Genomic DNA, 27,795 nt, shown 5'->3' on the forward strand with positions numbered 1-27,795 from the left:
TACGTCTGAACTCATTCATTTGGCAAATATTTATTCAGAGGCAATTAATAATAATGATTAAAATTGCTATTTATTAAACACCAATTGTGGACCAGACAGTTATTTTTTTAACTTTTTACTATGGAAAATTTCAGACATGTACGGAAGTACATAGAACATTGCTCTTGTATCTGTCACCCAGCTTCAACAGTTACCAACCCATGGCAAATTTTATTTCGTCTATATTCCCACCCAACTTGCTCTCTCTCATGTTCTTTTGAAGCAAACCTCGTATATCATATTATTTCATCTGTATATATTTCAGAATATTGCTAAGATGAGGACTTTTTAAAAACATAAAAAAGTATAATGCCATTATTTCACCTAAAAATTAATAATAATTCATTAGTTTCATCAAGTATCCAGTCAGTGTATGAGTTTCCAGTTGCCTCATAGAGTTTTTAGTGTGTTTAAATCAGGAAGCAAATAAGGACTGCATATTATAATTGATTAAAATGTCTCTTTTAATATATAGATTTTCCCTTTATCTCTTTTTTTCCCCTTACAATCTATATGTTGAAGGAACTGGGTCTTTTTCTTGTAGAGTTTCCCATAGTCTGCATTGTACTGATTGCCACCCTGTGGTGGTGTTTAAAAAGGGTTCTTCTCTCTATATTTTCTATAAATTGGTGGTTGAACCTAGAGGCTAAATCAAATTCCTATTTGGATTTTTTGGCAAGACTATTTCATAGATGGTGGTATGTTCTATCTGGAGGCACATAATTTCTGATTGTCTCTTTTTTTTGGCATTAGCGGCTGTCAATGATCGTTACCACCAGTCTGTAGTCCTTGTCTGTCCAGTCATTTGGCTATCTGAAGCTTATTTCTAGTAGATTGCTTAGGAAGGGCTCATGTAATCAGTGTTCAACAGATTATCTGCAGCCTTTATATTTATAAGCCAATTTATATGGATATAAAATCCTTGACTCACATTGTTTTCTTAAATATCTTAAGTATATTCTCTCGTTATCTTCTATTATAAAATGTTATTGTCAAAACAGTCCAAGTGAAAATCTGCTTTTCTTTCCCTTATGAGTAACTTCATCCTTTTGTCTGAATTCCCAAAGGAATTTTTATTTTTCTTTAAAATGTTGTGGTTTTACTACAAAAACCCACTGATGTTCCAAATCATGTTTTCTACATATGTCATATGTCCTTTTCCTGTGATGTTTTAGCCTTTTTTATTATTTCAGAGAAGTTCTCTAGAATTATAGTTTCAGGCATTTGTTCTGTTCTATTGCTTTGGTTTTAGTCTTTGAGACTCATATATATGCTAGATCTTTGTTGCTTATCTTCTCTTTCAGCTACTTTGCCTCAAATCCTTTTTATTTACTTATTTTTTAACTTTAAGATTTTTTTTCCTTTTTCACATTCTGTTTCCTTTAAGGCATTATGATTGTGTTTTATTCACTCTTGCTTTCTTCCTAACTTAGCTGTTATTTTGAAGTGATTTTTTTCTTTTATTTCTAATTCATTCTTGAGTTCTGTCATTTCATTTCTAACTTTTCTAATTCAGATTTACATACTGTTCTTTCACATCTTCTATCATTTCCTTATTATCTTTTTCAGTAATAACCTTGTATAGGGTTTGACTGTAATCCTTTTTTATCACTAATTTTAACCTGAAATTAGTTTGCCTAAATTTTTAGAAGGGAAGGGTGAGTCAGGATAGCTCTTCCAGTTTCATAGCTTTGGAGACCCCTCTTTTGAGATCTTCCTCCTCTGCTCTGTTACCTCCATTTTATCTGGCCTTTCTCTTTCCTTTGCACTGATTCTCCTTGTCCTGCTCAATTTGGATTCTGTTCCCAGTGATTTCTCCTCAGTGTAGGGCTTCATGTTGAAAGTGAATATTGGTTCATTAGTTTCAAGAATTCATAGGGCCAAGACTGCACCAACCCCTTCAGACCTTACTGAGAATAGATAAAGGGACTGTCTTAGGAGAGTTCAGTGGAAGAATTAGTGATTGAATCTTAGTCTCTCCAAAGCCTAAGCTCTTAATTAGTATACTGTGCCATATAGTCTGGGTTAAAGGTAAGAATAGAATATGTACTTTATCCTGTAGGGATACTTTGAAGGATCATTATCAGGTTAATATTTTAGAAATATCACTGCATGAGTGAGGAGAGCCCGAGAGACCACTGGGAGGCTACTGCAGCAGTCTGATAAGAACTGAGGAAGGACCAAACCAAGGCATTGGCAGTGGTAATAGAGAGTTGGGGACAAACTGGGGAATATTTAGAATTTTTAAGACTAACTGGGTATGGGAGATTAATGAAGGCAGGGTCAAGCGTGACTCCCAGGTTTCAAGCAAGAGTAACTGGATGTATGGTGGTGACATTCACAAATTTAGAGGCTACAGGGCAAGGAATAAGTTTATAGGGATAATAAGCTGTGTAACTGCATTTAGCTTACTAAATATACTCTGCCTTTGCAATTTCACAAATGGATATTTGCATATCTACCTGGAACACTTCAGTTCCCTTTATCCCTACCTAAATAACTAATTCCTGATGATCTGTCTTCACCTGGATTTACCCCCCAAAACAGAGCCTAAGATAAGGGTATGTGTACAGGTAGTTTATTTTGAGAAGTGATCTCAAGGAACAGGAGTCGGATTTGGAAAGAGTTATATAGGGAAATAGGGAAAGCCAATCTAATTGTTTGTTATGGATTTGGTTACCACTGTGGGCAACTGAGGCTTCTACTGGAGACCTTCTGAGGGGCCATGTGAAATATACCTCAGAAAAATTGCCCAAGACTTGGAAAAGAGGAGTATTTATTCACTGCTTTCTTTACCCATTAGTCAAAGCTTGCCCCATGGATATACATTTCCTCACACTTCAAGATTTGCATGTGTGCCAGAATGACTGAGTGGGTTCCCACAAGTATCCCACATGGTGGTTGCTGGAAATCTCACAGCAGAAAGTGAGAGATGACTGATGCACAAAGTAAAATGCTGTCAGGTTACATAGCTGATGGCCAGAGCAATGGCTGGAATAAAAAGATGGACCCACAGAATGTGAGACGGATCATAAGAGATGTCTTACTCATCTTTCAGGGTTTGACTTAAACTTCCTTGCCCTGGAAGCCTTCCTCAGCCTCCAAAGATAAATTAATTATCCCTCTTAATTGTTCCCTAAGCACCCTGTTGTTATCCTTATTATATAACATTTTAATATAAAATAGTGCTATAATTCCTATTATCTGTTTCCCTCTCTTCCTATCTCTTGATAGTTTGGGACAGAATTAGAGTCCAAGGGAACAATTTTCTTATTTCAAATGAGAGAAACTAAAGGATAGTAAAGGATTAGACCATCCACTTTAAATATTAAAGGCTATAAGGACCTAGATGGTTGGAATTTTACCTTATTAACTCTAGAATCTACAGTGCCCAGAGCAAAGTTTGGCACTTATTACTGGTCAAAATACAATTTTTTTTGAATAGGTGAATGAATGTATGATGACTGAATGAATGAATGAATTGATGGATAAAAAAAAAAGTTCAGTTTTAGACCTGTTAAGAGTTAGATTCTACTGGGATATCTAGCAGATAGTTGATAAACTTACATAGAATTCAGGGAGAAGATCTGAGCTAGAGATATAGGACAAGAGTCATCAGCTTCTAAGTGATAGCTGAAGGCATGAAGTAAACCATCTTTCCCACAAGAATGAGTAGAGTAAATAAAGAAAAGACAGAGTACAGAAGGCCTAAGGAAATACTAATACTTAATAGATAGGTAGAAGAAGAAAACCCTCTGAAAGAGTTAAGAGAGACACTCGTGATTGTGGATGTTTTAAAATAATAGATAAATAATGTCTAATACACACATGTGGTTCAGACATTTTTAAAGGTATAAAAAGGATTATGGTAAAATGCTTTCCTTTCTTCCCTATCTACCAACCACCCAGATCTGCATATTAGCAGTCACTGTTATTAGTTTCTTATACTTTGAGGGTGTTTTTAGGATGGCAGCAACTTGAACATGTTTATATGAGAGTAAAAGGGACAGTAGAGAAGTACAGAAGAAAGGAGTTAATGATGGATCAAGTCCCCAAGGAGACAAGAAGGAATAATGGTATAGTTTTGGGCAGGAGGAAGGCTACATCTTCCCCTGACATGAGAGGAAAGGAGAGAAGAGAAGCCTCAAATGCAGATCAGGAAGGAGAGCAGAAGTTAAAATAATTTACTCCTGAGGCCTCTATATTCTTGATAAAGTAGGAGGAAGAGTTGTCTGTTGAGAATGTGAGAAGAGGAAGGTGATAGGATTGGGACCTGGGAGTAATGAAGTTTTAGAATTGCCACTTGAAAATGGAAGAGGGCTGACTAGGGACACTGAGTTACATCAGTGACTAGTTATATCAGGGGTGTAACTGAGGTTGAAGAATATACATTTACAGTTACTGCAGTTAATACAGTTGTGGGGTTTTTTCTTTCTTTCTTTGCCCCCTCCCCCTCACCATTGCTCAGGTGTCTAGATATAGAGGAGAAGACATGTTTGAATTGATCTGGGATATTCTGGGATATGGGTGAGGACAGCATTTGTACCCACTGGAGAGAGTAGAAAACTGAGACTGGGAAAAATGAGATTTAGCTAAGGGCTCAATAGACAAAGGCCTTCTTTCTCTTTATGGCATGAACTTGACAGAAACTTTCTTCCCAGAGCCAGTTCCTCCAGATTGGATCTGAGTCCTGGGTGAGAGTTTAATCCATTCCTTTTCTGTGGGATAGCTAGTTTGCTTTCATTTCGTTAACTATGTACACTGCTACAGTGGACATCCTTGCACCAGTTTGTTTGTGCTCTTGTGATGATAGACACCTGAAGCTATGTGTGGGTTGTAAGTTATGTGCATGTCCAGCTTTACTAGATATTGGCAAAGTGTTCTCCAAAGTAGTCATACTAGTCTACATTCCCACCAGTAGTATGAATTAGAGTTCTGGTTTCTCCTTCTCCTCACTAACAACTGGTGTTCTCAGACTTTTAAGTTTTCAATAATACGATGGGTGTGAAATGATACCTCACTGTTGGTTTAACTTTGAAATTTCATTGATTACTTGAGAGTTTTTTGCTAGGTATATTGGGTACTTTCCTTTTCAGTGAATTTCCTGTTCATATCATTTGCCCACTTTTTGTTTGGGTTGTTTATCTTTTTCTTGCTGATTTGTATATACTCACTATGTTCTGTATATTAATCCTCTACCAGTTATATGGGTTATATGGGCAATTTCCCCCCAAGTCTGTCACCTCTATTTTCTCTTTGTTTATAGTATCTTTTGTCATACAGAAGTCTTAAGCATTTTTTGTGGTTACCTAGATCAGTCTTTTCCATTATGGTCAGTGTTTTTTGTGTCTGTCTTAATAGACTCCTGCCATCTAAAACTTTACAATTTTGCTTTTCATATTTTGATTTGTAAACCAGTATTTATATTTGCATATGACTTGAAATACATAGCTAATTTTATCTTTTTTTCCAAATGAATAGTTGGTTATCTCAGCACAATTTGTTGAATAATCTTTCTCTCCCTGATTAGTACCAAGCTCCACATATGCGTGGGACTACTTCTAAGCTTTCTCTTCTGTTCCACTAGTCTAGTTGTCTTTTCCTTCACCAATACCCTATTGTTTGAATTACCATAGCTTTATAGAAATTCTGTCTAGTAGGATGACTCCTCTACCTCACCTTATTATAATTTTTCTTTAAAGTTGTCTTGGCTATTCTTCACTTTTGACATGAATTTTAGTATCAGCCATGAAAAATCTTCTCTTGGTGTTTGATTGGAATTACAGTGATTTTCAGATTAATTTGAGAGAGTTGGCATTTTTTAATACTGAGTTTTTCTATTCCTTGCCCGTAATATATTTCTCTTTATTAAGAATACTTTTGTGTTTTTAAGTAAAGTTTGATAGTTTACTATAAAAATGTCTTACACATCTTCTGTTAAATTTATTGGTAGATGCTTTCTAGTGTTGTTATTGCAAATGGTATTTTTTTCTTTTTTTTTTTTAAACATGGTATTTTTTTTTAAAGGTCCACACATTATATTTGGTTATATCTTTTTAGTTTCTTTTACTTTAGAACAGTCTCCTCTCCACTTGATTTTTTCCTTATGCCATTGACTTATCAAATTAAAACAAGTTATTTATCCTATAGAGTCCCCATCCCTAGTGTGTCTGATTGCTTTCTATTGATGTCATTTGACTTTTTTTTTGATTAACATTTTGTTTTTTTTTTAAATTGAGGTATAATTGACATGAAATATTATATTAGTTTCAGGTATACAGTATAATGATTCCATATTTGTATATATTGTGAGATGATCACAATAAGTCTAGTTAACATTTGTCACCATACATAGTTACAGAATTTTTTTTTCCTGTGATGAGAACTTTAAAGATCTACTCTTAGCAGCTTTCTTTTCTTTTCTTTCCTTTTTAAGAAAGTTTTTGCTTTTGTTTTTAGTGCAGGTACTGGGAATTGAGCCCAGGACCTGGGGTGTGGTAAGCATGCACTCTAGCACTAAGGTATCCCCCACCTTAGCAACTTTCAAATATGCAATACAATATCATTAACTATAGTCACCATGCTGTGCGTCAAATCTCCATGATTTATTTATTTTATAACTAAAAGTTTGTACCTTTTGACTCCCTTTACCTATTTCCCCTATCTCCCACTCCCTACCTCTGGTAGCTACCAATTTGTTCTCTGTATCTATAAGCTTGGCTTTTTTGTTGTTTTTAGACTCCATAATAAGTGAGATCATACAGTATTTGTCTTTCTCTGTTTGACTTATTTCATTTAGTATAATGCCTTTGAGGTCCACCCATGTTGTTGCAAATGTCAAGATTTCTTTCTTTTTTATGGCTGAATAATATTCCATTGTGTGTGTGTGTGTGTGTGTGTGTGTGTGTGTGTGTGTGTGTGTGTATCTCCCATTTTCTTTATCTGTTCATCTGTCAACGGACACCAGTTGCTTCCATATCTTGACAATTGTAAATAATGCTGCAATGAACATTAGCTAATTTGTTTATCTTTTTCAGTATTTTCTTGCAAACTGGAATTTGGATCTAAATGTTGATTAGATTGAGTTTCAACTTTTTTGGTAGTAATATTTCATATGTATACTTCATATTACATTATATCTATATCTGAAATCAGATATTTCTTTAAAAAGCCTTGATTTTCTTATGTATAGCCTTTGACATGTCAGTCATTCCTCAATAAAATGGTTAAAAAAGGAAAGCCCTGGTTTCTTTTTGTGGAATATGATGTTTATGGTCTATAGTCTGAGCTCTAGGAGAAATAGAAGCTTTTAAATCTTATTGTAATTGATTTTTCAGTCTTTTCTTTTATAGTTGGTGATTTCTGTGCCTTGTTAAAGAAATTCTTCCGTATTCTGAGGTCTTAAAGATATTTTCTTATTATCTCTTATAAAAGTTTTAGTCTTGCTTTTCACATTTCAGGCTCTAAGTCACTTATAATCTCTCCATTTAGTTCAGTCTTTTTAAATAAATCTCAATAAAGTTTTGTAATTTTCTTCATAAAAATCTTATTTCTCTTTTGTTAGATTTGATCCCAGATTGTGTTTTCATCCTCTCTTTTTATTAGTATGTATATTGTTAATGTAAATATTACGTATGTAACTTAAAAAATAGTTTTACAAGACTTAGAGTGAAGGACAAGGGTTTCCTGCAGTGTCCTTCCTCATTCATTATTTCTGCTCTTCAGAGGCAATTGCTTTCAACTTTTTTTTCTTTCTTCTGATAATATCCTTAATATTTCTAAGTAACATATTTATACTACTTTTTAAAAATTTTTAGACAGTATCTATTGAATTTCTAGTATGGAGAATAAGGATTTTGTAAATGATTTTGTAAAGCTTTTATTTATTTTATTTTTTATTATTTGGGGGGAGGTAATTAGGTTTTTATTCACTTATTTATCTTTAGGGGAGGTACTGGGGATTGAATCCAGGACCTTGTGCATGCTAGGCAAGCACTCTACCACTGAGCTATACCCTCCCGCCCAGAAAGTAAAGATTTGACTCATTTAACACCCTGTCTGCTCTCCACCGCCATGTACATATGCAAGTTCCCTTACCCTAATCTTTCCAATATAGTAACATCATAATTTTTATTAAGTCAGTTATGAGGACTTATTTATAGTTTAGCCATATAGTGTTATATTACATTTAAAAAATCTTTATAATTTATATATGATAAAATACACCCACTTTAAGTGTACGGTTTGATTTTTTTTTAAGTCAGGTTTATGAAAGTATGAGTTACTACAGTAAAATTCAGCCTTTTTAGTGTACTGAGTTTTGACAAATGTATTGTGGTGGTATAACTACTACCACAGTAAAGATATGGAAGAAGAATTTTGTCATCTCTTCCAAGTTTCTACTTCCTTTTTTCATACAGTGTTTTGTTTTTCTTAAACTTTTAAATTTACTTAGTTTTCTGTTTCTATCACTAATTTATCCTCAGATCCTTTAAAAGGAACATAAATGTATAAGTATGTTTAAATACATCAGGTATTCTGTCAATTACTCTTTTTTTTTCCTTTGAGATAACCCTCCTGGAAGCCATCCATTCTCTCTTCAAATTTCCACTGGTTGCTCTTATCTAAGCCTGCTGTAGATCTGTCATCGTGGGACTTCTCTTCACCAACATTCTGGGAATTCCCTTATCTCTCCTGTGTTGGATGTCCTGGTTCCTAGATCCCATGTTTCCCACTTTCTTGGTTTACTGCCTCATTTTAAAGGAACCCAATCCTTTTGGCTTTTTAAAAGAGAACATAGAAGGTAAATATTTTGAGAACTTGCATGTTTGATAATGTTTGTTTCATTCTTACTCTTGAATGATAATTCTAGATAACTAGAATTCTAGTTTAGAAATAATATTCTCTCAGAACTTTTTGTCCCAAGACCAGACAGACAAACTACTTTGATGACTTCCTGTGCTATAGGTAAATTTTTTTTTCTCCAAAATTTACCCTTTCACTGAGGTCCCATTTATGCAGTGCCTCAGTTCAAGCTCCCTGCTTTCTTATCAGCTTCAAGCTACATCTTTTGGCCCAGTGTAACATTTAATAACCCAGTTAGGGCAGCCAAGATTTCAACGTAGTTTTCATTTCCTTCTTCAAGTCTGGCTCTTGGTATTTTCTTATTCTTTCTTGTAAGTTTGAATATATTTGGAGTAATTTATTTGTTACTGTCTTTTCCAAAAATTTTAGGTGTTTGTAACAATTTTGAGGTTCCTAGTCCACCAGTTTTCCAACACCGGAAGCCTCCATGCTAAACATTTAACATGCATTATTTCATCTGCTCCTCCAGCTATACTCTGAGGTAGATGCTATCTTTCTCCCCATTTTGCAGATGAGAAAAGTAGGGCTCAGAGAGGTTGAATAACTTGCCTAAAGTTCAGGTGGAAAGAAGACTGTGCATTAGGTGCCATAGTCTCCGTAAATGCACTGAGTAGTCAAGGGATTACTAGGATAATGTCTGCTAGGTACAGTCAGATGGCACTTAACCTCAGTAGAAATTGAATTTTTATTCGTGGGTGCAGTAGTGGAGTGGATTAGGGGCATGGTAGAGTTAGAAGAGTACTCTGCGCCCTCTACAGTAGTATCAGGAAACACTAGTTGGATCTGCTTATTGAAGAGGGAATGCTTCATGAAGGGAATGCTTCATGAATATCACTTTCTAGTTGAGTCTAACTGAAGAACAGGAATTTGTGATAGTGAGGTGATGAGGAGGGATAGATATTCCCAGTGTGGAGGGAGAGGCTAGAATAGCTCCAGAAAAAAACATGAAAATGTTGGTAGATTTTATTGAAGAATTACTACAAAGCTGAGCTATGAGGGGTTATTTTTAGCTCCAAATTGTGTGATCTAAAGGCCTTTCTCAGTGTTAAGCATTTACCTTTCAATTTATACCCAAATCTATAATTTTTTGAGCTATACTAAAAAAGCAAACACATCAATTAAGTATCTTAATTGGTAGTTTTCTCTCTGGGTGGCAGCCTGAATTATATACATTTGAGGTTAATTTGATCCTTTTCTTAAAAAGTTGAACAATTTGGGAGAGAACAGAAAAGCAGATAAAAATTGTAGCTGAGAAGCAACAGGGGCCTGCTTTGCAGAAACAGCTCATTATTCATACAAGATCTCTTATCTGTAGCCAGTTGAGCACTTTTGAAGATAGTTAAATTTGCTAAAGCTTTATAAATGACTGCATTTGAGAAATTAATTAACTTACTTCAGAACCCTGGTTTCTGTTTTTAGAGACACCCTAAAGTGGAAGTTAATTTATTAGCTAAATATGAGGATGTAAATTTTATTTTCCTTTGAGTTACACAGAACGTTTGCTCTGAAGATTGCAAGGGAGATCTTTCATATTTACTGTGTGTATCTGACTTCGTGGATTTCTGATCCCCACAGCCACCATGAAGGGTAGATGGTATTATTATTTTTTGCATTTGAGAAACTTGATACTCAGATAGCTTAAATAACCTGCCGCATATCCCACTCATGGTTAGGTGCTGAGCCAGAGCTAGAACCGAGTCCTGGGTTTTGAGATGCAATCATGCATCTCAAATGCTGCTGTTTTTTTCACTCTGTCATATTGCTTCCAAAAGACAAGCATCAGTTGTCTTTATACCTACTCTAACTCATGACTCTTGGCTTCAGGACAAATTTGGTCTGGTATTTTCAAAATTACATTTCCTCTTCTTTTTGGGTCTGTGGGATTGGTAGTTGTTTTTATATATGGAACCTTTTAAAGTATGCAATTCAGTGGTCCTTAGTATGTATAGAACTCTTAAATAAATATTTTTGTGTAAAACATTTTAAAATCTCCTAACAAGACTCACGGGAACTATGTAGTATCCCTGTCTTCTAAGAGTGTCATGGTTGCTGTGTGTATCTTTCTCTAAGTGGAGGGAGACCCAGTGTTGTAGGAAGACTTTCTGTCCTGTCTAGATCATATGAGCAAGAAGCCTAGCTCTTCTTGAGCAAGAAGAGCTCTATCTCTTGGGCAGGAAGTAAGGATGCAGTCTGTGATCAGCACGTAAAGCAAAGCTGGCTGACTCCTTGGACGTTGAGCCTTACATTAGATGCTCCTCTGACTGAAGTAATTGGCCTCTGGTGCCGTCTTTGTATTTTAGAAACAGTGCTATTATTCCTTAGGTACATGTTTTGAGAATAGGTTAGTGAAGTATATTTAAGAGACCTTAGGCCGACTAAATCTATAGTGGAGTTCTGTAGCCTGTGTTTAAAGCACTTATATTGTAGTTATCATGGCTTCTTTTAATTTAGAGATTGCAAAGCTGATAATTTTCTATTTAATCTAGTCAGGAATCTTTCTTTGGCCTCAGGCAAGCCTCATTTACCCTCTGCCTCAGTTTCACAACCAAGAAAACAGGGATAATGATTCTAGCACACTGCTTAGAGGTTTTGTTACTTAAGTCCTTTGATGTAGAAAAAGAACTATTGTTAATGTCTTATGAAACAGCTAACATGCTACAACAAAGAAGAAACTATGCTGATGAAATCCCCATCCTAGAGACAGCTTATTAGAAAGATTGAACATATGTGCTATTTTTAGATGTTCAGAAGGCTAAGTGCAAGTTATTTTCAGTTGAGTGTTTGATGTCTTTATCAAATTACAAATCTCTGTTATTCTTTCCTGGAACCTTTCATTTTGCTCAAGGATTTGTTTTTGGCAGATTTCTATCTGCTTGAAAAGAATGAGTACAATTTGGTCAGGGGAAGATCTGAGAACTTGGCCCCAACTTGCTTGAAGACTTTTTTAAGTGGCAACTTTCCTTCTTGTGACTGCTTTGGTGGGCTGAGGTTCCCTGGGAGGGCCTTATGTCCCTGATGATTCCTTCATTGAGCCTGCTGGTGGCATAGCTATGACAGAAATTATGACAAAAACAAGTTAAAGAATTAGATGAGGGAATTTCTGAACCTTTTTTCCCCCCAGGAAATCTTGATGGAACTTTTTTCTTTACTGTACTAATTTATACGTGTATCCACAAGCTTGAAATGTTTTCGTCTTACCCTTATTGGAACTCTGGTCTGTAGGATGGGATTTCTGCAGCCCTGTACTGCGTTTGGTAGCTAGAAAACTTGCAAGCTTTATGTGAGCTTGACTCCTGTGTCTCTTTCCTTCTCTAGGGAAAGTTTCATGGAATGGGGGCTGTAGAGTAGGGCAGAAATGTAATAGCTAGAACCATGATAGAAGTTCCAGGCTGTCATCATAAACTCTGTTTATCTTTGGGTAACAAGCAGCCTACATGGCTTAGATTTTCGGAAACTCTTGGAACGGCCACCTATCCTGCTCTGAATCATAAGGTGACACCATAGCCTGACTAGAGAAATGGACCCATATGTACAGTTTGAAGAAAGTCAATAAGCATTCTGTCATCATGACCAGGGAGTTCACTTGAGCTAGCCTGTAGTTACCCAACCTTTTTCCAGTTCCTACCTTAGGCATCATCTGTTCCAACAAGCTTTCCCTGACTTTCTAAGACTGGATTAGCTGCCACTTGTCCATAATTGCACAGAGGATTTAAATTATCTGTTATATCGTCTCCCTGCTCTAGATGGTGGGATAAGAACCATATCTGAACCTGTCATAGAGAGGATGTTCAATATTTGTTTGTTAAATAAATGAATGACAGATAGAGGTAAGCTCTTTGTTAACATTTGGAACAAGTTTCTTATTCCTTTAATATAGACACAGATGTTTATGTGGGCCTAAGCCTGAGTGAATGAGTTTCATTGATTGTAGACCAGAGGTGTTGCTTAATGCAAGTTCCTTAAGAATTCTGAAGGTTTTGCTCCATTGTCTTTACCTTCCAGTGTTGTTGAGAGGCTCTAAGCTTTTATAATTACTAATCTTTTGAATGTGATCAACATTTTCCTCTGGAAATTTGAACATCTTTTCTTTGTCCCAAATGTTCTGAAATTTCATGATAATGTGCTTTTGTGTGAATCTTTTTTATCCATGTGAGTCCCCCACTCAGTGAAACCATTCAACTCGGATATTCATGTCCTTCAGTTTAGGGGAACTTTTTAAAAAAATCATTTTGTTGATGATTCTTCTCTTTTTTTCTGTTCTTTTTTTTTTTTTCCTGGAAACTTATTATTCTGATAATGGATCTCTTAGACTGGTACTCTAATTTTCTTATCTTTTCTCTCATGTTTTTCATTTCTTAATTTTTTTGCTCAAGTTTTGTATATGGATAGGGCATGTTGCCTGTGAGCCTTACTATAGGGTTGTATGGTGATACGGCTGGGCTCTTTCAGGGGAATCTCTTATATCTGTATCTTTAAGTTTTTTTCTCTTGGGTTACTCAGATTTCCCAGAGTTAACTATTAAATTCTCCTGCCTGAAGGTAAAAGACCTGGCTGCTGGCGTTCTAGGAAATGAATGAGGATCAGGGTTGGGGTTGGGGCAGGAGGGGACGTGGGTGTCTCAGAATCTGGTATACATTCTTTTTTAAATCCTGCCTTTCTATAAGATGCATCCCTGCTCATTAATGCCAGCTGTGATTATGCTTTTCTAGTCCAGGTATCCTCTGTTTTATTCTCTTCAGCCGTCTGCCGTGGTCAGACCTGTGTAGTAGTCAGGTTACGCAGAGTAGAAAAGAGGGATCCTTCAAAAGGCCTTCCTTATTTTAACTCCTCCCTTCCCAGCTTTCTACCTATATCAGCTTCTGAGCCTTTTGGGTATAAATTGAGTTGGTTCTCAGTTTTCTACAACTGACTTAGGAGTCTTTTTTTCGATGTTGTCTCATCTCCCATTTTTTCTGTTTTTGTGCATTTATGTCCATTTGAAAAATCCTATTACTATTACTTCATTGATGTTTTGGGAAAGGAAAATAAAGTTGTGCCTTTTCAATCCATCATCTTTACCTAAAACTTTCACAGTCTCTAAAGAAGGAAAAGAGCTGACAAGGGAGTACAATAGCTGACTGCAACAAGAAGGGTAGGTGATTTTGTCTGTTGTCATGTTCATGTCATGAGCTAAGATAATGGAGTGAGAGAAATGGCCTGGAAATGGTAATGAGTAAGGAGTTTACCTACTCTACTTCTGAACCTTTTGGTTGGAGGACAGAATGAAAGACAGAGGAATGTCCTAAACAGTTCCTTTGTTGCTTTTATAATCAAGAGTGATAGATTCTTAAGACCTTAGAATTAGAAAAGACTTATAAAGACATCTAATCTAATCTTTTACCCTCCATAAGAATTTATTCTTGAGCATTTCCCATGGAGATTATACTAGGCTGTGTTTGAAAATCTCCAGTGAGTATTTCTCATGAGGTTCTAGATCTTAGAAAGTTTTTAATAATGTTGAACTCATCAGTGCTCCTCTTAAATTTCTACTTTTTCTTCATATTCTGTCCTTGAACAATCAAAACACATGACCTTCCTCTTCCAGTGGCAGCCTTTCAGTTCTTCTCTTCTGTTTAAGGATCGCTAGTTCCCATGATTTTCAGACCTTTCAGCATCCATCCTTGCAACTTCCTCTGACCTCTCTGATTTGTTAGTGTCTCTTTCAAAATGTGATGTTCAGAAATGTGGTTTGAACAATGCAGGTCATAGTGATATTTACATTCTCTGTTCTGGAGGTCATTATTGTAAGAGAGTTATTAAATTTTTAATTAAAGTATAATTGACTTACAATATTGTATTAGTTTCAGGTGTATAACAGTGATTTGATATTTTTATACATTAAAAATGATCAGCACATATTTAATTAATTAATTTCAATAAAAGCAAAGTCTTACAGATAACATTAAGTTTGTCCATTTTGTCTTCCACAATTTATTATACCGATCATGTTTTTCCAATTTTAACTATATGCCAATGTAAAACCTTTTTCAGTACACACAGTCTTTATCCCTGCAAAGTCCTTGGGTGTATTTTTGAGACATATTTCTGCCAAAAATAAATTATGGCCATTCATTTCATTAAAAAAAAAAAGTCTTACAATCATACAGTACTTTATAATTTTCAAGTATCATATATAAGTTATTTTGAAATATAACCCATCTTCTAGTTTTTCATCAACTGTGATTTAGTTTCAAATAGCAAGATGCCTGACCAAGTTTAAATGTGACTTAAGTATTTTTAAAGAGGGCATAGATTCATTTAGTGCCACAAGTATTGTTAGGGTGTGTGTGAATGTGTGTGTGAGCATGCATTTTGGAAGGCAATGTGATGGCAAAGGGGTGGATCACATAGTATTTTTGAGTCAATTTTTTTGTCTATAAAATGGGTTTAACTATATTGATATTTTAGAATTACATGAGAATTAAATGAAATAAAGTATGTGTAAGAGCTTTGTAAGAGGTAAAATGCTATCCAGTTTGAAGTTACTTGTTTTTGCCGTCAACTTAAAGATAGTGTAGCCTTCTAGAATCAGTTGAACTGATGGTAGCGGTAGAGCATAACCAGTTTCCAAACTGGAATCTTTATGGATTGGAATTCTGAAATTTTGTGATTAGTCAGAATATTGCTGAGAAGGTGTTCAGAGATACATCCTTTAATGAATAAACTCAGATAGTAACTTTTTCTTTAGCAGAATAGTTCACTGGTTAAGGAGTTTTGTGCCTGCTGACTTCTCTGATTAACTGAGAATTGCCATACATGCAGTACATGGATTATTGCTTTTGAAAGAATTCAAGTTTATTTATTTTTTAAATTTATTTTTAATTGAAGTATAGTTGATATAAATATAAGTTATAGGTGTATAATATAGTGATTCATGATTTTTAAAGTTTATACTGCATTTATAGATACTATAAAATATTACAATGTAATCTCCATGTTGTACAGAAAGAATTCAAGTGTAATTAAATGTGCCAAGCCTCAAAATTAGACTTATATAATTTAATCTTTCGTGATGATTCCCAAAGTGGATTAGAAACTCAAGACTTTAAGGTCACCACCATTATTAAAGCCAATGAACCCAGAGCATAGCTCAGATAAAGACTTGAGACTAGCTTGACCCTTGTAATCATACAGTTTTGTGCTGTGAAGGACTTCAGAGTTGGAGCAGCCCTCTCATCTTATGGATGAGGAAACAGAGGCCCAGGGAGGGAATAACTTATTCAAAGTCATATGTGGAATTAATAGGAAAAGAAAAAATACCTAATCTCAGAAGTAACTTTTTGGGGATGATAAGATCCTGATTTTAGTTTCTTTCTTTTTTTTTCTAACTTGTTAGTTGTCTTTTTCTCATACTGTTATAAACTCCCCTTTATCACAACCCTCTGCTGATCTTCTAAGCTTTCTGGTTTCTAAGTAAACTGGGCACTATTTATTTCTGTCATATACCTCAGGATAAAGTTAATATTTAAGTTACAGAGCATATTCCATTGTCTTGAAATGAGGCAATGATATTTTTATCCTGTGGAGTACTTGTGTTTGACCAAAGAAAAATAATGAAATTATTTAATGTAAATTAAAAATAATAAATTATTTCAAGGTAAAGATTTTACCTGAGAGACCAAAAAGCCTTTGTTATTTCTCTATTAATATCACTGCATTTGGAGATTAAAATTAAATTACAGCTATATAAATCCTGGAAGAGAAGTGATTAGCATTTTTATATAGAACTTATTTAATAGAATGAATACATTCTCTGTTTTTAGCTACACATAGGAAAGATAAATAGAATTCTTCTATTTTTCTTAACCTGAAGAGGAAAACTTACTGTAGGAAGGTGCATGAACTATAAATATTAGAACTATAAATGTTGAACCTCCATTTTAAAACTATAAATCTAGCATATCACCCTCTAGCCGTGCCATCTAGTACAGCAGCATCGGACATCTTTCCTTTCAGATATCTCTGCCAGAATTCTTTGGAGGCAGTAGGTTTGTTCCCTACCTCACTGCTTTAGGAAGCTGCCAAATTACCTCTGTGATTCCTGTCCTAACTTTGAACAGTCATAATCTCTACAGAGGGGCACTTAGCTCTGTCAGAAAGTATGATGTTTCTAAACATCTAAAATTGGATTTTTTACATAAGATGAGACACTATAAACCTCCTTGAAGAAAACATAGGCAAAACATTCTCTGACATAAATCTTAGCAATGTTTTCCTAGGCCAGTCTACCCAGGCAATAGAAATAAAAGCAAAAATAAACAAGTGGTACCTAATTAAACTTAAAAGCTTTGCACAGCGAAGGAAACTGTAAACAAAACAAAGAGACAACCTACAGAATGGGAGAAAATATTTGCAAGTGATGTGACTGACAAGGGCTTAATTTCCAGAATATATAGATAGCTCATACAACTTAATAACAAACAAACAAACAAAAAAACCCAATCCAAAAATGGCAGAAGACCTAAACAAGCAATTCTCCAGTGAAGACATACAAATGGCCAATAGGCACATGAAAAATGCTCAATGTCACTAATTATCAGAGAAATGCAAATCAAAACTACAACGAGATATCACCTCACACCAGTCAGAATGGCCATAATTAAAAAGTTCGCAAATGATAAATGCTGGAGAGGATATGGAGAAAAGGGAACCTTCCTACACTGTTGGTGGGAATGCAGTTTGGTGCAGCCATTACGGTAAACATTATGGAGATTCCTTAAAAAACTAAAAATAGACTTACCATTTGACCCAGCAATCCATTCCTGGGCATATATCCAGAGGAAGCTCTAATTCAAAAAGATACGTGCACCCCAATGTTCATAGCAGCACTATTTACAATAGCCAAGACATGGAAATAACCTAAATGTTCATCTACAGATGACTGGATAAAGATGTTGTGATAATATACATAATGGAATACTACGCAGCCATGAAAAGGAATAAAATAATGTCATTTGCAGCAACATAGATAGACCTGGAGATCATCATACTAAGTGCAGTAAGCCAGAAAGAGAAAGAAAAATACCATATGGTATCATTTATATGTGGAATCTTAAAAAATGAACTTATTTACAAAACAAACAGACTCACAGACATAGAAAACAAACATGGTTAATTGGGGGAAATGGGGTGGAGAGGGATAAATTCGGAGTCTGAGATTTGCAGATACTAACTGCTATATATAAAATAGATAAACAACAAGTTTCTACTGCACAGGGAACTATATTCAATATCCTCTAGTAACCTATAATGAAAAATAATATAAAAATGAATATATGTACCTATATATATGACTACAGCATTATGCTTACACCAGAAATTGACACAACATTATAAACTGACTATACTTCAATTTTAAAAAATTAAATCAAATTGGATATATTCATCTTTAAGTCAACATAAACAAGGAGAAGGAGCTAACAGAAAGAGTGGCAACGTTTACTGATGCTTTTGTTTGCCAATACTAGTTTGAACTCTGGGGATATGAAGATGAAAGAGCTCCTTACGAAGCTCAAAGTCTCGATGGGAAAAAAAAATGTAATCCAGTTTAGTGATTTTAGGTCGGTAGTGGATCAGAAATGATTTCATCTCTAGAAGAGGTGATATTTTGACTCTGCCCTTTCTAATAGCTGAGACCTTAAGCTTGATGGATTGGGTGGGAAGAGAGAATGGGGAATGCATTCTTGGCAGTTCACTCTAACAAATTAACATTAGCTATGTGTAGGGGGAATTGTGGTAGAGAAGGCTGAATTAGGTAGGTGGAGTTATATTTTGAAGACACTTAATGTCATACTAAGGAATTTGAATTCAATCCTGTAGAGCAGTGATTTCCAAAACAGAGTGTTCTCAAAGCCAGGGGGTGTACAGGATGGAGTCCCAGAAGAAAATATTAGAATCTCTAATTCTTTTAATTTTATCTCTTCTTTTAAAAGTATCTGTTTTTGTGTATGTTATAGAAAGAGCATATTATATCATACATAGTGATTTGTATATTTTTAAATAAATTTTTAAAGTGGGAGTAAGTAGATAAGGGTTTTATTTATGTATTTATTTTTTGGTTTGAAGAGCACTATTTTAGGATGTCTTTAAGCAGAGAAATTAAATAAGCACTGGAAATTGGAGTATGGATTAGAATATGGGAAAACTAGAGTGAGAGAAACCAATAAAAAGACTAGAAAAATATTTTGGGGCCTGAACTAAGGCAGTACAGTGGAGATAAAAAAGGAAGACTTGGGGACCAGTGGGATGTAGGGAAGGGGAACTTGGCAGGAGAGAGAGAACTTCAGTCCTAGACTATGGCCAGCTTTCTGATTTCAGTTCCTGGGTGGTGATGACACTATGATTAAGCTAAAGAACAAAGGAAGGATATTTAGTTCTAAGCCTAAGGATTATCACATTTACCTACTGAGTTAGTCATTCCTTCATGCAGCTATTGGTCCAATCTTAGTAAAAACAAAGGGACAGTTTGCCCTTTGCTGAGCACTTTGGGGACTGCAGACTGGGGATTTTTTCCAAGCATTTTCAACAAAAGTTGAGCATAGTGAGGTCTCCATTGCAGTTAGCCATTGGTATTTATTAAGGCACCATACTACTCTTGGGGGTTGGATTGGGATTGGACCACATACAAAAATATAAATTGTGACCATTCACAGTCACACCAGCTAGTTTAGTTCATTAGTTCCCTATGTGCAGAGGTGAAGTGCAAGGTGCTGATTTGGATCATAGCCATTTTTGTGGAAGTGCTGAGTGGGTAAAAACATGGTAGTTACCTTGCCCTGACAGTTTTTTTCCAGCGGAGTAAGTGTATTTTTATTTCTCCTTGCCTTCGGAAGTTGTCTGCCAGATTGTGTTATTTGTAACAATCTGTCCTGGAACAGCTGCCAGGAAAAGAAAAGAGGCTATTCCCAGTAGCTGTCCCCACCTCCCACCCACCATTACCACCACACAAACATACATCCGGTTTTGTTTTTTTCTTCAAGTTTTACTCAGTGGTTTTGGCTTGATTGGAAATGTTCTTATAATGACAGATTTCTGGGCTTTGCCATGGCTTGGTAATTGGGTATTCTAGGCTTTGTTTGTTTGCTTTAGCCAAGACTAACTGGCAGCAGTTTGAGTTTTGAATTCCTAGCTATCTTGATTTCTCCCCATGTACTCAACTGCTGTCTTCCACCTTTCCTTGAAGACCTTGAATGTTTCCACTTGGTCAAAAATGCACACATTTGCTGTACTTTAGAGCAGTGCTTTTTTTGCCCTTGACTTTGCTCTGGTTCCTCTAGAGGAGCAGGCTTGACATAAGGCCAACTGAGGACTGTTAGAATAGTGAATAGGGAGGTCTGTGGAGATGTCAGTTGGTCTCTGCAGAAGATGAGGCATACTGTGGTGTTAGAAAAGAACTGGTCATCTGAAACACAAGGTTGCCTGAAACACATGGTTGCCCCAAACATGAGGGTTGGTGTGTCTGAGGAACTTTCAGGTTAATTGCATTTCAGATACACAGTTTTTTTATAGTCCAGTCTATGTTTTTTCATAGTTTGTGGTCACACGTGATCAGAAATACTTCTGGCTCTTAACAGTTTTTCTACTTTCTCTGGGCTCCAGTTAGTAGAAAAACATTTGCATTTCTAGAATGTTTTACATTTTTAGAATATAAATGAAAAGAATAGCTTTTTATTTTCTTACTATTACAACTAGTATTCAAATGGAAAGAAAAATAGATAGTATTATGAAGATGTAAGGATGATTTAGTTTTCCTTTTAGACTTTTGTTTCTTCTTCCAGGATTTCCAGCTTTGGAAACAAAGTACATTCATCAGCCAGCAAAGGCTTCCCTTTGGAAGTGGAGTTGCAAAGAGGACGGGAATGTGTTTGGTTTCAGGGAGAGTGGTGTATTCTCTGGGAACAGAGGCTGGAAGAGGGCCTGACAGAATAGCACCTCCGTCTGTATCCCAAGCCCTTCCCTTTTGAGACTGACGCTTTTCTTTTCACACTGAGAACAGATGGCAACCAGACATTAGAGGGAGGGCTCTGTTCCTTGCGCTCCTTGGGGATTTTGCATTCAGTTTAGCAAAAAGTCATCTAAAAGCAAAGATAAAAATGAGGCTGCAGACTGTTCACAATTATGCAGGACTTGTTTGGCATTTGCTATGCTGACAGATTTATTTTTTTTTTTGCAGATATTGAATGATAACAGCATTTACTTTCTGAGACAACATTGTCACCACTTCAGAGGCATCTGCATTGGGGTCATTTTCTTAACTGAGTACACTTAATAATTCAATTTATTGTGGAACAAGTCCGCTTGCAAAAATCAGTCATCTTATTAGAGAAACTTAGAAAAATAAAAAGGAGGTTTTTTTTTTTCTTCAACAAACTGTCACTTTCATTATAATGAAATGGGACAACTTCTGTTCTGCTGTAGTGACATGTCTTTAGTAATGGCCCATGCTTCCTGCCTTTCTAAGCATTATTAAAAGAAGGAGGATTCTGCAGGCTGTTTCTTCCTTCGCTTGCATGTATGTGGGCTGATTTGTTAATGTTTGGTGGTTGCTGGATGGTGAGTTGCAGGCTTAGGAATTTTTTTTTCCTAAAAAGAAGATGTTTATAGGAACTTTTTTTTTAGCTCAGAGTTAAGATCCAGAAAGAACTAAGAGAGCCTTAAGCAGAAGAGTAGAAAAAAATCCAAATTTGAACTTCTTAAACGTAAGATGCCTTCAAAAGGAATTGTTTAGGCTATAAATAATGAGTTATATGTAGAAAAAGAAATGATGGTTCTGGTACAGATTCTGTATTCAGAATAAGAAATTTCAGGCAGTAAGATAAGACATTCTGATGGTTGAGCCCTACTTTCTGAGCAAATGTGATTCTTTGCTTTTCTACAATGTGAGTTGAAATTATCCATTTTCCCACCCAAAGCCGGAATCTTCATTTAAATTAAAATCTTGGAAAAGTTGGATCCGCTTACAAAAATTTCCATAGAAATAATCAGTTTATTATTAAATTTGGAATAATTTAGTCCAGTATTTTTCAGACTTTTAAAAATAGCAGAACCTGTACTGTTATGAGGGTTAAATGAGTCCTTTTATACATACTTGAGGTTGTAGTGTGATTTTTTATTAGCTAAACTGATTTCCCAAAGAGGGGTACATTATAATATATTCATCCTGTTATTTCCTAGTATTGTAGCAAAGTGAGTGCTTTAAAATAAGGTATTTCATAACCATGTTGAATCATCAAACTATGCGAAAGTACTTTTTGAACTGTAAAGGGGTATGTAAATTTAAGATCATTAATTCCATAGTCATAGAAATAGGCAATGTGGTGGTTTTCATACTCTGTTCCTTACAGCCCAGGATTCCAGAGGTATCTCAGAGACAGCAGCAGTAAGGCACACACAAAAGAGGGGTAGAAATTCCAGACCCTCTCCCAATGCAGTTCAATTAGAACAACCCCCATTTATTTTATTTATTCTGCTGTTATAAAAAAGATTTGAGAACAAGTATCTAGTTTGTGTGTACTTCTAAGACATTGTAAGTTTATCCTGTGATGATTTGTGTGATTCATTGTCCTTTGTGATACTGACTTTCCCCTTTTCCGTTTGACAGACAGACATTCTAGTCCTGAGCTGTGATCTGATAACAGATGTTGCATTACATGAGGTTGTGGACCTATTCAGAGCTCATGATGCATCACTCGCCATGTTAATGAGAAAAGGCCAAGATGGCTTACAGCCAGTTCCAGGTCAAAAAGGGAAAAAAAAAGCAGGTAAGCAGGCTAGAGTTTGGTGTATTTGTTTGTCGGGTTTTTATAATTATTATTATCATTCATACTTTCACTTAAGAAATATTTATTGAGAATTGACTGCACGGTAGACACTATACTAGGGGTTGATGGCATAAAGTCAAATAAGACACAGTCCTTGACTTAAAGAAGCTTATAACTATTGATTAGATTCTGTACTGTCCAAGAGACTTTTGTCTGCAGAGAGGAACACTCGGAAGTGTTTGCATTGTGTTTAAGGCTCAAGTAATTGAATACATATACCTAAGAAACAAAAAATTAATTTAAAATCAATTTTTAAAAAATATTTAACCTTTGATTACAAATTAAATTAGATATCTTTAAACAATTAAAATTTCTATTACAAATTTTAGTATGGTTGATTCTTTTGAATACTCCAGTCATCCTAAATAACCAATAAACAAAATAGTCATTAATCATGTTTTGTCTTCTTAGGATTAAAACATACTTATCTTGATATTTTCCTAGGACTCTAGTATTAGGTTATTACTATTTTTTTTTTAATTTTCAAAGAGTTATAGTAATCTTTACCAGACCAAAAAGAAAAGAAAGAATACTCTAGTCCAGCCAGGGTTATAGAATTTGGGTTTTTGACCTTTTTTACTGATTTTCAGTCAAGGTACAGTTAGTGTTTGCTTTTCGCAGAGTATTTTGAACCTCAGTCACTGATTCTGTGACTGGCCTACTTTTAATAACTGAACTTATGACGAAAAAGCTTTATTAGATCATACTTTTCACATAGGTCTTAGTTTTCCCTAGAATGATGTGTTTTTCCCCTGGAGTTTCTTCCTGAAATGATGTGTTCTTTAAGTTTTGCTTAGCCAGCATTACATAATCCATTGTCCTGTCATTATATATTGACATAGTCTGTTACAACTATTGAAGCTATGTCTGGCTTATTACTATCTGACTACTAGTAATGGAGCCACCTAGAATGTTCATTCCTAGGATCTGAGTAATGTAGTTTATACTTTTAGCTCTCTTATTCAGGATATTTGATTAACTTATAATTTTGGATTATAGCATTGAAACTTGTTTCTAGTTGCTTTTTGTGTTCAAGTGATCACTGTTGCAGATTAATTGTTGGGTCCTCTGTTATTATGTATGCTTCTCATGTGGATCAGTCTTTTTGTGGTTTTTTTAACTTATTTTTATTGAAGTACCATCAGTTACAATGTGTCAATTTCTGGTGTACAACACAATGTCCCAGTCATGCATATACATACATATATTCATTTTCATATTCTTCATTAAAGGTTATTACAAGATATTGAACATACAGTCCTTTTGTTCTTGATATAGTTTCTACTTTTGAGAGGTCTGTTTTGTTTACTCACAATCCCCATATTCAGCCTTTACTACCTACACAGAAACATCTTTATAAACAGATGTTTTATAAATATTAGTATTTTGTTTCTTTTTTTATACTCTTCTATTTATAATGATTTAAAATATCAAATACTCTATTATAGTTACTCTTCTTGGTATTATAACTTTTTAGTACATTGCGTATTAGCTTTTCTCTCTCAAGTATCATTATAAATGCATAGCTTTTCACAATTTTATTTTAAATTAACTGTAAGTATTATCTAAACACCCATTTTAAAATGTTTTGACACTAAAATTGTCAGAGTGTGGCTAGTGGAAGTTCCTTTAAGCTGGCTCTTCTATTCTCTTTGAAAAAGTATGATGTACACTGGTGACTGTAGCAAGTTACCAGTGTATATCATACACTACAGTTACATAGATAGAGTGTGAGTTTGGAGGGCAAGGAAGCAGGAAATGATACTGGAGAGAATAAAGAGTTTGAACTCTATGCCCAAAATAGTGGGAAGTTGTTTGAGTAATTTTAAACAAGAGAATGTCATAATTGGATTTGTGTTTTTTTAAGTTTTTTTTATTCTTAACATGAAATTCTGAACTCCTCAGTATTTATATTTTGTTATATTGAGGGCTAAGTTTCACCTAAATGATTGAGTTTTAAATTCTTCCCATGGAATGCTATGCATTTAAATGATAAGCATTTTAAAAAAGAATCCTAACTTTCTCAGATTGTATATTTGGTCTGCCTCTTGGTTGCTCTTGTGTGCCAGAACAGGCAGCAGTCCTCTGTCTCAGATACTATTTAATAGTCTAGATCCCTTAGGTCCAAGTTTCCCAAATGGTGCCCTTACAGGCTTATAGGAGAATGGCTAATGGCTAGATGTTTCAGGAGCCGTCTTTCTCCCCCTGCCACTTCCTTCTAATAAATACTGAGGATGGCAGGATCAAATTTATGTGTGGATTCTTTGGACTGTTTTTTCCTCCTTCAAGCCTTTACATGTGATGTTCTCTGCAAGAAATGTTCCCCACCTCCCTTCCCTGCAACACGTGCGTTCTACATCTAGCTTAGCCTTCAAGTTAGTTGCTGAGAGAGGCTTTCCTTGACCCTCTAATATGAAATTACAGCCCGTTGTTGCCTAAGTGTAGGCAGCCCTACTCTCTCTTATTTACTCTCTCTTCTAGACTATAAACTCCATGAGAGCAGGGGTCATATCTATTTTATTCTCTTTATCACCAGCACCTGGCTCAATTATGGCCCATGGTGCACATCAGTAGGTATTATTGAATGGTTGAGGGGCCTGCCTATAAAGACACCTCTTATTGCCCCCCCAGATAAGAGAAAGTAAACTCAAGCTTATAGCTGTTTAAATCTTAAAAATTTGAGTCTGAGGTGTAGTTGGATTCATGAATGGACATTATAAGAAGCTGAGTTTATAATGATTTCAGCAATATAGCTTTAGCACACTAACACTACACTGTCTTAATTTGTGTTTAGAAATGTTTTCAAGATTTTTAAATAAATAGCTACTGCTGTAGCATGGTTGTTAAAAGCACAGGTTCTAGAGTTCAGACTGTGAGGGCTTCAGTGCTCAAAGAATGTGTGGTCTTCAAGGGAGGGTATAGCTCAGTAGTAGAGCACATGCTTAGTGTGCACGAGGTCCTGGGTTCAATCCCCAGTACCTCCATTAAAAAATAAATAAACCTAATTACCTCCCCCTTCTTGCCCCCTCTCCCCCTCCAATAACTATATAGTCTTCAGCAAATTATCTAACTGACCAACCTGAACTTAATTTTCTTTAGCTGTAAAAGTGAGACTGAATCCTTTGAGAATTTTTGTGTGAGAATTAAATGAGATGTTTGTAAAGCATGCAATCTACTGCTTGAAAGAGTACAGTTGGCCCTCTGTATCCAGGTTTTGTAATGTGGATTCAACCAACAGGTTGTGTAAAGATAATTTACATTTACCATCCCTTGCTTGTTAGAAAATACAAAATTTCCTCCTTTCTCAATTTCGATTAGAACATAGTATATTTATTTTGCTTTATTACAGATAACATGGTTATTAAGGGGCCTTTTTTCCTGGACATTCCTCTGTGCAAATGTTTAATGCTATTAAGATTTTGTGGCATAAATTATTAACTGTTATCTCTACAGTTCCACCATGCCTCTTGGGATATTTGAAATGGAAAAAGTTCTGGGAAATTTTTATAATTGTTCTTAACCTATCCAGTTCACTGAAGTATTTCTCAAACTCCTCCCTAATTATCAGAGGTACATATAGCATTGGTCTAGACAAGAATCAGTATGTATCAGTGTGCTTCAGAATCTCAGAAGTGAAAGCTGTCACTTGGTTGTCACCTCTCAATCAGCTTAGCTATCTCTGCACTAACACATGTTGGCCGGCAGGTCTGAGTCTGTATTTCTTTTGCTTCAGGTTCTTTTATTTCTCTCAAAGCTCTATTGCAAAAAACAAAGAAAAAAAAAAAAAACTTTCTACTCCTGCCTGGGCTTCTGCTTTATCTATTTTTTCTTCTCAATTCCCATTCTTTCTGTCCTCCGCCCCCACCTTTTTCTTAAATATATCCAACAAGTGACTTGAAATCCCTGGATACTCAAAACTGAAATTCTTGTGATTGAGGGAACAGTATACAGAAATAAGTTCAAATATGTTAGAATTTGTAAATCACAATGTGACAAGTACAATAATAGGAGCATGTGCAAAATACAGGGAGCAATTTAATGTCTCAGTTACAGGAAAATATGTTTAAAGGCATGATATTTGAAAAGAAAGAGAGAGGAGGGTGTAGCTCAGTGGTAGAGCATGCATGAGGTTCTGGGTTCAAGCCCCAGTACCTCCATTAAATAAATAGATAAATAAACCTAATTATCACCGCCAAAAAAAGGATTAATTAAAAAAAAAAAAGAAAAGAAGGAGATGAGCAATTTATTTATGTGCAGACAAGGTAGTTGGTATGAAATCAGATCCCTGACTAACAAATGCATTAGATTTTGATGTGGTCATTGAATTTAGGACATACTATACATAAAATCTATTCTAAGCCCTATGTGGGAAACAAAAATAATCAGGATTTGCTCTCAAGGTAAAATCCAATAAATAAGGCTAGGTAGTTTTATGTTTACCAAGTTTTTATATCCATCTGCATAGCCTAATATGGACAGTTGTTCAAGATCACATCAGTGGTAAGTGGTAGAATCAGAACTTGAAGCCTTGCCTTCTGACTCTATAGCCTAGGTTCTCTTTTTATGTCTTTTTTTTTTTAAATTTAGTTTCTTATTTTGATCAAGATTCCTATGCCTATAATTTAAAAAGTGATACATTTATCCAAAGTATAATGGATAAATAGCAGCTCCCGCTCTATTTATCCTCATTTCACTCAGAGACAGCCACTTTTTAAAAACATTTTCAACTGATTTTTTTTTGCATTTAACCCCACATCTCAAATAACATGCTTTTGTTTTCTACGTCTTGGTATTTTTAATTTTAGGAATTCTCAGTTTACTTCCTACTATGGAATTTAAATATTTATTTCTATTTTACCATGCCCTCTGCTCCCACCATGCACATGCACACACACATATATCACATCTTCTTTATCATCTATTGATGGGTACTTAGGTTGTTTCCATATCTTCATTATTGTAAATAACGCTATGAACATTGGGATGCATGTATCTTTATGGAAATGCAAATCAAAACCACAATAAGATATCA

The 27,795-nt window shown here is 35.2% G+C and overlaps 1 protein-coding gene across 5 annotated transcripts in view; it reads left to right on the forward strand.

The window, feature by feature from the left end:
- Positions 1 to 27,795, forward strand: part of EIF2B3 (eukaryotic translation initiation factor 2B subunit gamma) — a 104,643-nt gene that overhangs the window by 11,505 nt on the left and 65,343 nt on the right. For 3 of the 5 annotated variants that reach the window (XR_006721700.2, XM_010946083.3, XM_010946081.3), the window contains 2 exons: positions 21,116 to 21,184; positions 22,544 to 22,703. Coding sequence is in view for 4 of the 5 variants with exons in the window: in XM_010946083.3 (XP_010944385.1) it covers positions 21,116 to 21,184; positions 22,544 to 22,703 (229 nt within the window). In the remaining variant the exon portion in view is untranslated. Of the gene's footprint in view, positions 1 to 7,685; positions 8,843 to 21,115; positions 21,185 to 22,543; positions 22,704 to 27,795 lie in introns of those variants that run through there. The other 2 variants (XM_074376597.1, XM_010946084.3) reach the window with 2 other exon arrangements.

Source organism: Camelus bactrianus, chromosome 13 (genome assembly GCF_048773025.1).
Source record: "Camelus bactrianus isolate YW-2024 breed Bactrian camel chromosome 13, ASM4877302v1, whole genome shotgun sequence".
Classification (NCBI taxonomy): Eukaryota; Metazoa; Chordata; class Mammalia; order Artiodactyla; family Camelidae; genus Camelus; species Camelus bactrianus.